The sequence below is a fragment of the Delphinapterus leucas genome, chromosome 19, assembly GCF_059928025.1.
Source record: "Delphinapterus leucas isolate spDelLeu-1000000601 "Yukka" chromosome 19, BTC_Dleu_Yukka2, whole genome shotgun sequence".
Taxonomy (NCBI): Eukaryota; Metazoa; Chordata; class Mammalia; order Artiodactyla; family Monodontidae; genus Delphinapterus; species Delphinapterus leucas.
Window position 1 is genome coordinate 15,844,564 of NC_143147.1, and position 15,704 is coordinate 15,860,267.

The 15,704-nt window shown below is 56.7% G+C and overlaps 2 protein-coding genes across 2 annotated transcripts in view; both read right to left on the reverse strand.

The window, feature by feature from the left end:
* The window catches only part of LOC111185804 (dynein axonemal heavy chain 2), an 84,427-nt gene extending 83,719 nt beyond the window's left edge, over positions 1–708 (reverse strand). Inside the window, 1 exon segment of the mRNA XM_089899939.1 lies at positions 444–708. Coding sequence (XP_089756065.1) covers positions 444–600 — 157 coding nt within the window. The 5' untranslated portion in view covers positions 601–708.
* A 5,780-nt stretch (positions 709–6,488) lies between these two features.
* LOC111185911 (ephrin-B3) lies at positions 6,489–14,002 on the reverse strand. The gene is made up of 5 exons (XM_022595971.2): positions 13,738–14,002; positions 11,273–11,565; positions 11,011–11,103; positions 10,804–10,908; positions 6,489–10,368 (listed from the first exon to the last, which is right to left on the reverse strand). Exons 1-5 carry the CDS (start codon positions 13,857–13,859, stop codon positions 9,959–9,961), a joined length of 1,023 nt encoding a protein of 340 aa, XP_022451679.1. The 5' UTR covers positions 13,860–14,002; the 3' UTR covers positions 6,489–9,958.
* Positions 14,003–15,704: the final 1,702 nt, after the last annotated feature.

Sequence of the window (15,704 nt, forward strand, 5' to 3'; positions counted from 1 at the left end):
AGCCTTAAACAGATGGGAGAAAGATTCAGTCAGGCTTAGGATTCAAAGGATGGCAAAGCAGGCTGAGTCTCCATGGTGATGGGCTTAATGGGAGGAAAACATTATTTGTTTTGCCACCCAGGGTGAAAATGGGAAAAAGGAAGAGATCAAACCCTCTTCACTGGGGTAGGAGCAACCAGGAACACTTGAAATAAGGAAGAAGAGGCTAGGATAGAGGATTGGCTGGTGAGCTCTTGGTGCACTGGGGGAAAATTTTAAGACAGAAAGAACAAGTATAAGGCTGGCCAGGAAGAAAACACAAAACAAGGGACCTAGCAGCAGGCCTGAGATTCCGCTGAACCCCTTGCTTCTTACCCAGAAGCAACAGAACCTGCTCCCCGGCCCTAAGACCCTCCTTCAATACAAACATTCTGCCTCCAAGCCTCTCCCCAGCAGGTACCCACCAGGCTCCTCCTTGAGAGACTCGGGCTCTGCCTGGGACTCACTGCTGGCCGGCAGGGTGGTCTCCACAGCCTGTACGGCCAGAGCAGACTGAGCGACTCGCCAGCGGGTGCTTCCCCGGCTACTCACTTCCTGCTTCTTGTCGGCTTTGCTGGACATTGTGTTGGCAAAACCTGTAGACACACGGAAGCTGGGGGACCACCACCAGATGCACCCCCAATCCTCAGTCCTTTCCCTGGGATAGCCCACTTTCTTCAGGGCGCTGGGTTAAAAATTAAAATCAGTCCCTCGAGGCATTAGGAATAAATGGAAGCTAAACAGGAGGGCATAGGGAATTCCCGGGCATCCCAGTGGTTAGGACTCGCGCTTCCACTGCAGGGGGCACATGAGTTCCGTTCCTGGTCGGGGAACTAAGATCCCACAAGCCCCAAGGCGTGGCCGGGGGGGGGGGGGAAGAGGGCACAGCAGACACCCACTCATGAGGATTTAGGAACCCCTATCTCTGCCCAGAGGTATGAGAACGTAAGATAATCAGGGAAACATCTACCACGCTGAGGTGTGGTTGCACACACCCTCAAGCACTCTAGCTCTCAGGGGCCATGGGCGAGTGAGAGAGGGCCCAGGGAAGGGAAGACTGTCCCCAGGTTCCACACTCTCTGTCATGTCACTGAGCAACCAAGATGATTTTCCTATGTACCTCCTTTTCTCCCAAGTTACCCCCTGGAAGCGGGGGAGAAAGAAAAATGCCCCTCCTACCCACACTAAAATCTGTGACCTCCTTAAACAAGGAAGAAAACAGTATTTGCAACCTGTCTCTTCAGCTTTTCAATCCTGACGGGCAGAAACCCTGTTCTGTGTGTACTGAAAAGGTGTCTTCACACAGTTGGCTGAGTCTGTGCTAACCGATTACTGAAGACCAAGAGCGTTCGATTCCAGATGTCCTGAGAACAGACTGGAAGAGGAAGGACAAAGGTCATCCAACAATGAACTTGGAATTGTGTCTGGGGGAGGGAGAAATGGGGCGATGAGGAAGGCTCAGTAGTGTCTCTCTCAGAAAAGCAGGAGGGCGGGAAGCGGGGCATCTCTGGCGGGCGCCCAGAGCAATGTCTGATTCGCTGGGCAGTTCCTCTTCACTCAGCTCTAGCCTGACAACCACCTGTGGCTTTTCTTCCTCATCCCCACAGACTGCCACAGGCATTGATCATACGCTATGAGTTTCACACTTGAAGGATTTGTACTTTGCTCCAAGGAACACCGTTCTATTAGGCCAACACATCAATAAAGCCAGGTACCACAGCGCGGCTTCTGCCATCAGTCTCCAGAGAAGCGTCAGGCTGTGCTTCCCTGCCTCCGGCTGGAGCCTCAGGAACATTCCGGTGGCAAGGCTGGGAGCCACCTCCCCATGGGGTTCGCCCCATGGTCCCACACCGAGGCCCCAGGAGGAGCCTTCTACTAGCCTGGGGCTCATTTTATTTCTCAGGAAATACCGTAGGGGGCCGGCCCTCTCCTCCAACCACCAGTGGCTACCAGTGGGCAAATTTCCCCTCACAGGAGCTTCCTCACAGAACTGTCACAACCGTCGCCGCTCCTTCCTCTCAGCTGCCCCTTCCTCTGCCCTCCCCCCGCAACGGCCCCTTCTTCCCTCGCCCCCGCAACTCTCCCTCGTACCCCTCACCACTGCCCCTTCTCCCCGTAGCTTCCCACTCTCCCCGGCATTCCTCCCTTCCTCCCTGGTGCCCTCCCCCGCCAACACACACCTCACGACGCCGACCCTCTCCTCCCTACGCCGACCGACCGGCCACTCCAGCTGAGAAGTTGCCCCGCGTGGCCCTCTCGGGCCGGCGCCTGCACGCGTCGCCTTGGCAACCCCGGGCACGGGCAGCGGGGGGGGGGGGGGGTGGAGGGGGCGAGTGGCGGGGGCCCGAGCGCGCCGAGCTAGCGTCCTCGGCGCAGACGCAGAGACGCCCTGATCAGCCGCTCCCGGCTGGGCGGCGCGCCGGGGCAAGAGGGCTGGGGGGCACGGGGAAGCCGCTAAACCTGGCAGGCTGGAGGGGGGCTGGAGGGGGACGGGAGGCCTGGTCTGAGGACGGGCGGTAAGGACTGGGGCTGGAAACAATGAGTGGCCTCCCGCAGGACACTGAAAAGGCTGGGGGAACCCAAGCGCCCGACCCCGCGCGCGGGTCTGTGAGCTCCATTCCGGGCGAGTCCAGCAGATGGCGCCCGAGGTCCCGTCTGCGAGGCTCACGCGCGCTCTAGAAGGCGTTCCAGGATTTCGAGACAGCCGTGGCTGCAGCTGAGTCCGGGGAAAAAACCGGGGCTGGAGCACCCCTGCCCTCCCGCTCGTTCCCCCTTCTTAATTCGGACTGGGGTCTAGGATCGCCGGGCAGCGCTGGGTGGGGGAAGGAGGGAAGAACGGAACTGGAATTTTTGGAATCTGAGGATTGGCTTTGGAAAGCGTCGCTCGTTTTGGGGGGGACAGGAGGCGGGGACTCTCTGGGGAAGGTGACCGGGCCGGGGAGGGGCTCGGCTCTCCATAAGAACAAAGACAGAGTCGTGGGGAAGCGACAGGAGAGGGGTGTGAGAGGAGGGGCAGACGGCAGCCGGTGCTAGGGGGCGCTGCGGGCCGGGGTGCCAGAAGAGACGCCTGGAAGACTGAGCCGTACCTGGGGCTGGTGGAAGCTTTAGGGAGGCCTGGGAGATGCAGGGAGGAAGCGAGTCAGGGGGATGGGAAGGCACCCTCCCTGCTTCCATCAATAGTGCCTAATTAAGACAAAGCCCGCAGCTAGCCCACTGATTACATTTCCATGAGGAGCTAAATTGATGACATTTTCTTTGCTGGAGGAGAGAAGCTGGCACCTCAGTTCCCCCTTTTCCTGGTTGATGTTCACACCTGACGAGTCTCATTATGCCAGTCTGGCAGGGCAAGGACTGGCAGTCCCTGGTACTCCTGAAGGGCCTGTGGATTAATCCACACCTGAGCCCAGCTCTGACCTCACCATCCTACCTACCCCATTTTTATTTCCAGAATTGACAACCCCTGCCCTTGGCACCCCCCCCATTATCCTTAAAGGAGGTTTCTGAGCTCCTGCCCAGCCCACATTCCTGTTGCTGAGGGCACGGATTGAAGGAGAGAGGGGTCCTGCCACACCCCAAAATCAGCTGCACAGCAAGCAGGGCTAAGTGGGTGATCCTCTAACCAGTTAGGCAGTGGGTGGCAGAGAGGTGACATGATTGGTCAGATCCCCCAGGGAGAAAGTCCCAGAGGAGTGAAGATTTGAGGGGAGGCACAGGATGGGGAGACTTATAGGCGGGGCTCATGGCTCGCTCAGGGAAAGGAATGTTGTGTAGACCCCATTTCTTTTCTGAACCACCCCCCACCCCCACTGGCCTTGGCTGTGCCTAGGGATCCCAGCCCCTACATTATGCTAAATAGGTAATCAAACATCTTGCTTTGCTAATTACTGCTCAATCCGATTAAACGCCACTGAAGCTCATCAACAGAGGTGGAGGTAGGGAGAAAGGATGAAAGGGGGGGCAGCCACAGCTGTGATGGGGGTCTTGTCCCCAGGAGCTCTAGGGGACAGCTGAGAAACAGCCAGGGTAGCAAGACTCAGTACCTCGCAAAAGAAATGGGCAGAAGGGTTGTACGACAGAACCCTTCATCTCACTGCATCCTCCCAGCCTCAGGCACTCCCTCCTCCCAGGACCTTCATTACTCTCAGAACCCAGGCATCCGGCCATTCCCACAGCTCCCCACACACACCCCTGTCCCAGCTTTAATAAGTTCTGTTCTCTCACTGTCAATATTTGATTTCTCAGGGCCATCTCCACGGAGAGAGGGAGCTCTTCCCTTGCTTCCCCCCTACCTTGGCCCTTTTTTGCCCACCCCAGTCTCTTTGTGCCCCCAACCTTCTCTGAACTAGCTGACTTAATGAAATGATATTAAAGTCTTAAGCAACTCCAAAAGAATGGTTGTTATGGTGAAGGGAGTGGGCAGGACGCCTGGGTCCCTGAGGGGAGCAAGGGCTGAGGAGGGGGGAGAGTGAGCCAGAGGCTAAGGTCTGGAGGCCCCAGTCCCCAAGGGGGAGCAGCAGATTTAGGGTGAGCTGGGGGCTGGCCCTTTGGATTGTGGTGGGAAGTGGGGAGTTAGGGCTGGGGGCTAGGAAAAGGTGAGAAGAGGGAGGACATTTCTCCGGTCCAGGTCTCAGCCTGCTGTCCAGAGCATCCGTCGGGGATGGAGAGGCCAGCCGGGGGCGCAGAGCCCCTGTGCCAGCAGCCTCCCTGCTGAATGTGCCCGGGGCCGGTCCCGTGAGAACCAGAGTAGATTCCTCTTCAGCCCTGACTCATCCCTCTTCCCCCCGCACCCCCCCCCCACGAGCAGACCCCCACAGGTGATTTGTAGCTGATGCCCTCACGATGGTAGCACCAGGAGGGAGTCCGTTCCATGACACGAACAGCCGAGAGCTTCCAGGAGAGGAGAGAACAGAGGCCAAGAGATGGGGAGCCAAGCACCAACCCCCCTGCCCCCACCCATCCCATCTCACTCCCCTGGGGACCCTGGCCCAGCCCCAGTCCCCTTGGGGTGGTGGGAATGCAAGGACATTTGGCTGGGCTGATTGATGAGGGAGGAAGCAGCCACTGGGCACTGAGGCTGCTGTTTGCTGAGCACACAGATTCCTCCCCACTCACCAGCTGCCGCCCCCTGAGGCTGCTGAATCTCCCCACCACCACCACTAGCCACTTGGATTGGAGGGAGCTGATGCCTGAGTTTCTGATGGCAGCTGAGGGAAGTGGGAGAGCCAGGCCGTGGAATGCTTCGATTCCTTCTGGGAATCAGGGGACCCTAGGACCTGGTCCCCTCAGAACTCCCTACAGGACTCCACCTTTGCTGCTGCCTTTCAAACATCTCTCCTGTGCTGAGTTTTCACTCCCATTTATTCTGTATCCTTTTCCCTACCCCCACCCAACTCTCTGAGCCCATCCCAGCTAGCCCCCTGCCTCCAAACCAGCCTGCCACATTTCTCCCAGCCTGCCTACAGATCTTGAAACTCTCTCTAGGGCAGGGGATGCCCCACGTTTGTGACTCCACTTAGGAAGCTCTGTTTTTCATTCTAACTACATTTCCAGTTGTGATGTCAACCATTCCCCATCAGAAATCCCCACTGCAACCCTTTGCTCTGTTCTCCTTTTCTTAAAATCCTCAACATAGACCACAGACACAAACATACATACCTCAACCTAATTTACATCCTGCTTCTGTTCGGAAGGATGGAAAAGTGTGAGCTTCTGTCTGCAGCACAGCCCCCAGGACAGCCTCCATCCTATGCTGGGTTTACGTTCTGTGGTCCCCAGCTCTCTCACATCCTTTACTCCCACTCTGCTCTAGACTCTGTACCAGCAGCTGTACCACAGCCCCAAAATCTCAGAGCATTATCCCTGCCCTCCCAGAGCCTAAAATTTAGTTGAGGAAAACACAGCTCACATCCACACAAGAAACAAAGGGGACCCCCTCCCGCCCCAGACCTTAAAGTAAATGTTTATATCTTTTTCTATAAAACTGGTGTGTTTATCTGGAAATGTATTTTGTGTGCTGATTTCTTTGTATTTATTATAATGAAGTAAAAAAGCATGTTTTTAGGTCAAAAAAAGAAAGAAAGAAAGAAAGAAACAAAGGGGAAAAAATGGAAGACGGAGTTAGATCAACTTCCTAAATGTGGATTCTTCCTTGGTCACTTGCTACCCTACACGCTGAGGCTGGGGAAAGACAGGACGCATCTAGAACATGTGTGTGGTTGTGATGTCTTTCTCACTATTCCCAAGCCTGTCGAGATTTCACCTCTATGCTTTGCACTTGCTGTTCCGTCTTTCTGCTCTGCCCTTCCCCATAGTGCCTGCCTTCCATACTCCTCATTATTCAAGGTCCTGAACAAATGTCACCTCTTCAGAGGGACCCTCCTGACCTCCTAATTTAAAGCATCTTCCTAATACTCTCCATCCTCTTCACTCTGTTTTTTTATATCACTTATCACTACCAGAAATATTATTATGTTGTTCCCCACCAAAATGTGGATTTCATGAAAGCGGGGGCTTTGCCTTATTCACCTCATACTACCAGTGCCTGAAATAGTACCTGGAACAAAGCAGACATTTAATATGATGCTGAGTGAATGAATGAATGAATGAATGAATGTCTTCCTGCACCTCTTCTTGCTTTGTTGTACTTGTTACCCTAGGAGTGTTTTTGTGTGTTTGTACCTAGAAAGCGAATAGGATGGCATGTGTTTTTCTGTGTGGAAGTCACCTGAGCTTTCAAATAGCTCAAAAGATCACTACACATGTGGAAGGCTCTAGATCTTGCATTGTTAATGTCTGGGGAGAGGAGAGTCTATAGATGCCAGTTCTCTGAAGGGGTGTGTCCCAGGGTAATGTGCAGAATGTGCTGTTCCTCTCCCCAGCTGTGCATCTGTCCCCAGGTGTCTTCCTGTCTCTCAGCATGTTATGATGTCTCGGTTGCTTTGGTGAGATGTTTGTCTGTCACGGAGACTATTTATCCCCACTTCTCTTCCCTCTCTTCTCTCCACCTGTGCCTCTGGATATACGTGTAGGGGAGTCTTCCTTGGCTCCCTTGCCCCCTCGCACACACAGCCCTGCCCCAGTTGTGGACCCCTCCCTCTCTCAACTGGGCCCTGTTGCTGGGCTCTGGGTTGCCATAGTGACGGTTGCCAAGTCCCTGAGGCTGATAGCCAGCGATGGGGCTGTCGGCTCCATCCACGCGGGAGGTTGAGGGGGGCTTCCCATTGTGTGAAGAAGGGGATGTTGCCATGACAACCAACCCCCACTAAGGGGCAGGAACCAGCCCTTCCACACCCCCTCCAGCCTCCCCACCTCGGGCAGCTCCAGTGTGGGCTTAGAAGGCAGGAGTAAATTCCAGACAGCCCAGCACCTGGCCTCCCAGTTTTCAACTCCCCTCCTACAGTGCCTGCACCTCTCGGGACCCAGGCATCTTGCTCAGACAGGGGGAGGGGCAGGGGTCCCACTAGACAGAGGAGGGGCAGGAGGACCCCTTGACCTCCAGGCAGATGGGAGACAGCGGGAGGGGACCTAAAGTCAGGGGAGGGGCAGGCAGGTCAGAGGTTGTGACCCCCACCGACTGGCTGCAGCGATGCTCCTCGCTGCTGCTTTTGTGGTTGGAGAATGGGGCTGAGTCTAGGGGACTGGGCATCTGGGTTTTAGGGGGAGAAGAGCCTGGGTTATGGGTACACAGGGAGCCACGGGATAGGCAGCTCGATGCCTGGGTCCCTGAGTCTTCTGGGCACAGGAGTGCCTTGGGCAGGAGTGGGAGGGAATAGATTGAACACGTGAGCATGTTTTTTCCACTTTGTTTCCGACTGAGACTTGCCTTGAATCTGATACTTGGTTTAGCAATAGACACTTGGGCTTTCCCCCGTGAGTGAACACATATTCACAGACAGCCCCATTTGGGATGTATTGGCAACCCACTGCCACCTGGGTTCCTCTCTCCCTGCCCTGGCAGGGGCTGCTTTCCTCAGCCTCCTCGCCCAGCCCATGACCACACCCCCCTCCGCCAGCCAGGCCCTGTCCACCTCGCCCATCCAACACAACCCCCTCCCTACCCCTTGGTTTCATGCAATTCAACACTCAGCTGAAAAGCTGTTCTAATCACCATTTCTCTGCCCCAATTCACGTCCAGTCATTCTCCAGCCTTCTCATCAACTTTTGAAGTTTTTTATTTTTTTTTGGTTTTTGTTGTTCAAATTTCCCTTTTACAGTAAAACTATTGAGGTGACGGCCATACCCCGCCACCTCCCCCATGGCAATATCAACTTCCTGTTCTCTGGAAGGAGCGATTAGAAAAATCAGGAAGGAGCTGGGAACTACAGCACCAGAGAGATAGCTTGACCTCTGGTGGACAAAGCAACCATCTTGGCTGGTGATTGAGGTGGCCGACGTGGTGCCCAAAGGCAGCTCTGACCTAAAGGAAATGAGCTGGGAGGAAACTGAGGCAACACCCAATTGTGCACTAGTGGGCAGGAAGAGGTATCAGCTGGTCACTATGGAAAGACTGGCTGTTGCTAAGGACCACTGTCAGCTAGACCAGTCAGTAGGCCACCATTTTGGTCACTAAGAAGGGAGCTGTGTTGAGTTTGAAGGGAGTAGGAAATGGAGAATGTGATGAACAAGACAGCCATCCAGGTTACTGGGGACAACACGTGGGTTCTTGGGGTCATCCTGTTGAGTAACAGAGATTATACTGGGATATGGAAAGGGAAGAACAAGACAAATTGAGCCTGCCATGGCAGATGGCAGCCACCTTAGCTGTCCTAAAAGCAGCACAGAGAACAAGGGAAGGGAGATCCTGGCACATGACACTGAATACTAGGAAGAACCTCAGTCCACCCGATCTTCTTAGAGTAAGTTCCAGCTTCCTCCTGAAATGGGAAGTTCTTCCTGCCCGCCCTTCTCCACAGAGTAAGAACCATCCACCTCCCCCCACCCCCCAGACTAAGCCACTTCCGGTTCCAGCCAGACCACTTCCTATTTCAGAAGTGCTACTTCCTGTCCTGGATGAAGGCACTTCCAGTTCCTGCTGCACTGCTTCCACTTCCCAGGCCACTTCTGTCCAGGCCTGGTCACTTCTTGTCTGGAGCAAGTCACTTCCTGTCCCAAGTGGCCCATTCAGCATCAGACCAAGTCCACATGTGTCCTGACTGGTTCATAGCTTGCTATTGGCCACTGGACAAAACGGGACACTTCTCATGGTAGCTGTCATGACCCAACCATCCCAAATCGCTGGAGTAAATATGTAGAGGCCTGGGGCAGGGCAGAGGAGGAGGCCTTGCTACCCATGCCCTGAGCTGGGGTGGAGTGCCAGAGCCTTCCCCATAAGGCCCCCATTTTTGGCAGACTGAGGGGAGTGGTTGGTAAGAGAAGTCAGAAGAGGGAGCTGAGGGGAGAAATGCTTTGATGCCCCCACCCTGGAGATGGGAGAGGTACAGGATAAGAAGCCAAGAGGGTAAATAAAAGGAGGTACAGGGAGGAGGATGCTAGGGAAGAGGAACAGACCTAGAGACAGAAGAGAGAGACAGAAAATAAGAGAGAGAGGAGAAAAGAAGAGAAAAACAGTGAGAGGCAGAAAGAGGTGCCAACCAAAAGACAGACTGTTCCCACCCCTAGCTCTCAGTGGGTGAGGGGGACAAGGATCCCTGGGTCATGGTTAGACGAAGAGGCTGAATCTTTGCCCCCTCCCCAGGGGAATAGGACCCAGGAACACAGAGACAGAGAGGGGCACACACAGCCAACCAGAGGGCAGGCGGTCATTGGGTGGATGTCTTAGGGAATCCTAAAAGTGGAGAAGAGGTGAGAGCCAGGAGGAGCAAAGGAGCTGGGGGGGCAAAGGGGGCCAAGGAGATGCTAGAGGTGTCCCTCAAACCATGAATTAAACTGGAGGAGCACCCCACAAAGGGCTGGATCCAGGACAGCCAGGTCGGAGGAGCCCTCATACCTTGTAGTAGATGTTTGGAGGGCTCTGGGGGGGCCCATCCTGCACGATGTACACAGGATGCCCATAGTCACCACTCACCTTTTCATAGTGGGGACAAAAGGGGGGGTCTGCAGCCCCACCGCCCCGCAGAGCTATCCCTAGCTCCCCAGGCTCAGCCTCCCTAGGTCCCATCCCGCCTCCACCCCCCAGGCCCAGAGACCCTCCCCTCCCGAAGGAGCCAGGACCAGGGTGGCGACTCTCCGAAGGCTTGGCCCGCCGTCTCCGCCAACACATGGCACCCCCAGCCCCTGCCACGCCCAGCAAGAGCAGCGCCAGCCCCCCTGCTGCCCCGGCCACTGCGGGCATGCTGGGAGGGGGCAGGGGGCCTTCAGCACCCCGGGAGGTTGCATTGCTGGTGGGGTCACCTGGCAGGGAAGGGGTGAAGGAGGAAAGAGGGGGTGGGGCTGAAGGAGCCACCCGGGCATCTGGACACCCATCTTTGCGGGTCCCCATGGGTTTCCCCAGCAGTGCCCAGGCCCTTTGGGGACCCCACTTCCCCTCCCGTCCAAGCCCCACTCGGAATCCAGGTGTGTCCAGCCCTTCAGCTCCATGCCAAGGAGTCCTCCCCCCTTCTCTGACAGCACTGATTGAAGCACTGACTTGGCTAATTAGTTCTGATTGAGTCTTTTCCTCATTTGGCTTCCATTCCCCTCCCACCCTCCCATCCTCTCTTCTCCTCTTTCCTGTATCACTGCCCCCAAAACTGAAGAGGGAGGGAGGGAGAGGGTGAAGCTAGGGCAGCTGGGGTCCGAGAGCAGAGGAGGCTAGGGAAGACAGGAGGCTGGACCCCTGGTTCCTACCTGCTGTGTTCTCCTTCCCAGGCTCCAGGCTGTGGGCCACCCCTCGGTCTTTTTCCATGGGCATTTCAGACACAGGCTTTCGGGGAGCAGCCCCTCCTCGGGGACCTGGAGACGGGGAAGGGCTGAGAGAGGGGCTGAGACAGCAGCCCCCTGACCACGATGGTACTGCCCCTCGGCCCCTAGGAGGTGTGCCCCAGCCCCACTCACTTTGTCCCACTCGAAGAAGCACCTTCATGCCTCTAGTGAGGCACACACCTCCCTGCAAGCTCTCCAGGCCTTCCCGGGTTCCATCCGATGTGGCTGGGAGAGAAGAACCAGAGGGAGAAGTTGGCCCTCCAGAGTCTACACCTATTCTGTCTCCATGCCTGGCCCCAACACCACACGAGGTGGCTCCAGTGGTCCCCTCCCTCATCTGCCCTCGATCCCAGGAGCACCTCCCCACTCGACCCTGCCCGCTGCCCAGCAGTACCAATTATGTAGTAATCGTGGTGTGAGCGGAACTCGTGGCCCCAGAGGTTAGGGCTATACTCCTGGAACTTGATGGTGAAGCGGAGATCCAGATCTGGCCGGTCACAAGTGAGAAGGAGGTTTGGGGCAGGGGGTGCCTCACAGCGCCGGCCCTGGGCACCCCCTACCAGATACAGCTTGTAGAACTCGTAATTAGGAGAGGAGTGGGGGCCAGGAGGCCGGGCCCGGGGGCAGAGCAGGTCTAGCCGGTCCCCGATCTGAGGGTAGAGCACGTAACCACCCTCTGCCTGGAACCTATGGGGAGGAGGGCAAGGTGGATAAGGACGAGAGGTGTCAGAGGTCTGGTCCCCAGAGCTTTGCCTCCCTCACCCCATATCCCTGCAGGACAGCCTTTGTCTGAGTGGAGAGTCTGTTCTGACAGAGCAGGCACTAAGGTCTCTGGAAGCTCACGGAAGCAGCAGGAAGCCAGGCTCAGAGGTCTCCTGCCCCTTGGTGTGCCCAAATGCACTCTTCAGCCCGCCCTCACCACATGCACACTGCCATCTCTTGCTCCATCACTGGTCCTGTTGCCATGGCAACAGGATGCCAGTTACCAAGGAGCTGGCCTCTCTGGAACCACACAGCCCACCCCTCCCGGGTGATTTCACTATTCCATGGCAGTCAACCATGGGGGCAGAGCCTCCCCTCCCACAGGCCACCACTGAATTTCAGCGATTTCAGGGCAAAGGGGGCGGGGTGGGGGAGGGGGTGTGGAGGGTGATCCAGACCAGTGTCCCAAGTACCCAGGCAATGTAACAGGACACAAATGCCTGGTCTGGCAATGGCCCTAAATGGGGCTAATCGAAACAGCTGCCCCAGACATTTCCCTGCTCAGTACCCCACTTCCCTCAGGTCCCACACTTCTTAGGGAAAGTGCCCTATTGCTTTGGAATTGAAAGAGTTGACTTTTCGACCCACAGCTGATACAAGTCCACATCTCCCTCAGCCCCGGCAGCCACTGGCCCAGCACAGCCACTACTTGCCAACAGCTGCAGACAGGGTCTCAGAACTTGGTCACAGGGGACTGCTGCTTGGTATCTTCCCAGACTCCCAAATAACCCCCTCCCTCCCTGCCCCAACATCCCAAAGAGCTCCCAGAACACCCTAACTCCATTTTCTCAGCTCTATCAGGATAAGCCTAACTTACATCCTCACACTGCTCCTGATACTCCAACTGCATCTGGGAGTTGGTGGGTAGGAGACTGAGAGGGGAAAAGACATTTGAGATTAGACCCCAAGAGATATGGGAGGGAGGCCAGGACAGGAAATGTGAGGGAAGCTGTGAAGTAAAGAGAGGAAGAATAATTACCCTAGTTCTCCTTTAATGAGCATATAATATGTTCAAATACCTTACCTCTAATCTTCATAAAACCTGTAAGGATTGAGGATACAAACTCAGGAAGGTTAAGTGACTTGCCCAAGGCCACACAACAGAAAGCAGCAGAGCTAGGATTAAGACCTAGGATTTGATGAGCTCCAAAGCACACCCTCTTTGCATGGCCTCACACAGCCTCCCCAGGCAATTAGGAAGTTTTCAAAACACAAAACTCTTTTGCTAACAGGGAGTAGGATCTGCATGGAGGCAAGGGACCCAAATGACCTCCCAAGGGTTCTGTCCTACTCTGTGTGGCTTGAAGTTTCATCTGACCCCTGGCCTTTTTTCAGAGCAAAGCAAGCATGCCTCAGAACAGAGGGTCTGATGGAAGAGTTTGCAGCAAAGATGGGGGAGGGGGCAACGGAGTCCTCAGGACTCCAGATGCAAGAGGGAAAGTGGGGGCTTTAGGGGGCTCCAGGCTTCTTCCAGAAAGAAATCTCCAAGCCAGGAAGGCAGGAAAATCTTCTGGTTGGGAAATTGTTCCACCAAGGACTCACAGACCCTCCGGCTGTGGGCAAGAGTTAGGAGACGGATGTGTGAAGAAGGGTCAAAAAGCCTTGGGGGAGTTGTCCCCAGTGCCCCCAAACTGAGAGCCCTTCCCTCCCATTTCCACCACTGAGTCCCTTCTGGGGAGGGAGGCACCCTGCCCTTCCTCTCAGCACCTCAGCAGCACCTACTCAGCTGCTCTCCTGAGAGCTGACATTAACCAGGCTCCCTCTAAGCCCAGCCCCCGACACCACACAGGTCTCCCACAAACCCAAATAACCACTCCACTGTCCTCCCGGCTACCCATGATCTTTCAAATCCTTGCCCCTTGGGGGTCTTTCAAACTCCTGACACATGGTTGTCACCACCCGCATCCAGCTCTGTGCATGGCCCGAGAGTCTGGCTCCCAAGACCACCTCTGTCTGGTTGCCCATCAGCTCACATCCGATCACCAGCACCCTCCCTCCGCCTCCTCCCAGCTCCGAGAACCCAGCCCCCAAAGTCCCTAAGGCTTCCAGACTCCCTGCCCACAGGGTGTGGGGTATCCCCACCCCCGGGCCGCTCACCTCTTATTCGCCGAATTCCAGTAGACGGGCTCCAGGCTGAGCCCAGACACCAGCCCCAAAAAACCGAGCAGCAGCAGGGCCCCGACTCGCACGCCCCCCGGCCCAGAACGGGGGGCCCCCATGACCCCGCCAAGGCCTGGGGGGCGAGGCACCAACTCCCCCAAAGTCGCTCACCCCCTGGGGTGACTGCCTTGGCCGCCCGGGCTATTCTGCCCCGGCCACCCGGGTGGCTGATGCCCCCCGCTCCCACGCGGACCCGCTTCCTGCTCCACCCGCGTCCCCTCTCCGGAGCGCTCCGCCCGCAGAAGCCCTTCCAGGGGCCGTCTGCAGGCGCCCTGCGCCCCCGGCCCACGCGCCGGCACCCCGGTATTTATGAGCGGGCCTAAGTGGGGGACTGGGGGAGCCGGGGACCGGGCGGGGGCGGCATGGGGCGCCGGGCTAGGGAGCGGGGAAGGGGGCGCCGAGCCGGAGCCCCAGCCTCGCCGGGATTGAGGGCAGCGGGCTAAGGGAGGAAACCAACCAGTCCTGAGCCCAGGAGGGGGGAGTTAAAGGAGAGGCGGGGAGGGGGAGAGGATGGCGGAGGGAAAAACCGGAGCTGGAGCCCGAGTCGGAGCGGGCGATCATGCAGCCCACGCCCCCCACACCTCCCTCACCTCGCGCACCTCCCAGCCCTCACCCCGCCGCCCCGCCTCACTCCCCCGCGCGGTCTCTCACGCCCCCTTTGTCTCTGCAACTCTCCGGCTCTGGCTTAGTTTCTGCCCACCTCCCCTCCTGCCCTCGGATCGCCCGAGCGGTTGGAATCTTCCGCTCCCTCAAATCCAGAAAGGCTCTCGCCCTCTCCACCCCGAGGAACCCAGCCCCTTTCGCTCCCGCAGCCCCCTCCTCCCCCATCCCAAAACAACACCGCTGCTCCGGGGAGGTCTGAAGAGAATAATAATAACCTTGAAGGCTCCGCACTTTACAAAGTGGGCTGAGTTGACCTTCTCGACTACCTGTGTGAAGTGGGAGGGGCAGAGCTTAAGGATCCCCGTGGCAGTGATGAAGAAACTGAGGCTCAGAGAGGCCCTGTGACTTGCCCAAGGTCACACGAGGAATCTGGGATAAAGCCGAAACCAGACCCAGGCTGCCGAACTCCCACTCCTGGGGTATCTTTTGTCACAGCCTCCTAGACCCTCTACTGCTATCTGGAGGTTGACGAAAGGCAAGAGATTCGGGGGTAAACTTGGGCCCTTCTTAGATGGTTGTGGGGAGAAATGGGGCCGGGAGATACGGAGAACCTACAACCCAAAACCCGCATGCAGCCGGAAGGGCTGTTTCCAATTATCCTGGGGGAAGGGAGGAGGATTTGCCTTTTTGGGTGTAAGAACCCTGGCTTTCAGCACCTCTGGGCAGAGGTGACATTTCTCTCCCCTCTCTAGTCGTCGCAGGCCTCCAGTCCCTTCCCTTAGGCTGTGAGGTCCAGAATCAAATCCTCTGCTGACAGTATCTCTTCAGAGACCCCCTTCTCAGTGTGTGGCAAGGTGGGGGGAGGGGGGAGCCACTGCTTGAAATAACATACCCCCCAAAAAGACAGAGCTGATAAATGAAGAAACCAGACCAGCGACAGCTACTGAATGACTCTCGCCCTTGTCCTGCATCTAACGGGAATACAGAATGTGACATCTGAGTTTTTCGGCACCTTTACTCTTTCATGTGTGCCCTTGACTCTGGCTACTCAGTCACCTGCCTCCTGGGGGAGTCCGGGGGAGGGGGGGAGGCGGTCCTCCTCTCCCCTTCCCCCAGAGCTGACTAATGGTCCCTCTGCTGCTGGATGATGGTAAATAGTGTTGAGCAGGAGTGAGCGGGTGTCTTGTCTGTCACCATCTGCACAGTCTCACACAGTCACACGCAACAGTCTGACACACAGCTCCTGCCACTCCTGCTCAGCCACACTCACCCTGACCCCTGCTGCCCCCACCTTGGGAGTG

What these genes read in the sequence shown, in the direction of transcription:
- LOC111185911 (XM_022595971.2), bottom strand. Translation starts at nt 13,859, where the DNA reads ATGGGGGCCCCCCGTTCTGGGCCGGGGGGCGTGCGAGTCGGGGCCCTG. An exon ending in TGGAATTCGGCGAATAAGAG is followed by an intron (nt 11,566 to 13,737) that starts GTGAGCGGCCCG and finishes TCCTCCCCATAG; the next exon opens with GTTCCAGGCAGAGGGTGGTT. An exon ending in CCACGATTACTACATAATTG is followed by an intron (nt 11,104 to 11,272) that starts GTACTGCTGGGC and finishes CTTCTCTCCCAG; the next exon opens with CCACATCGGATGGAACCCGG.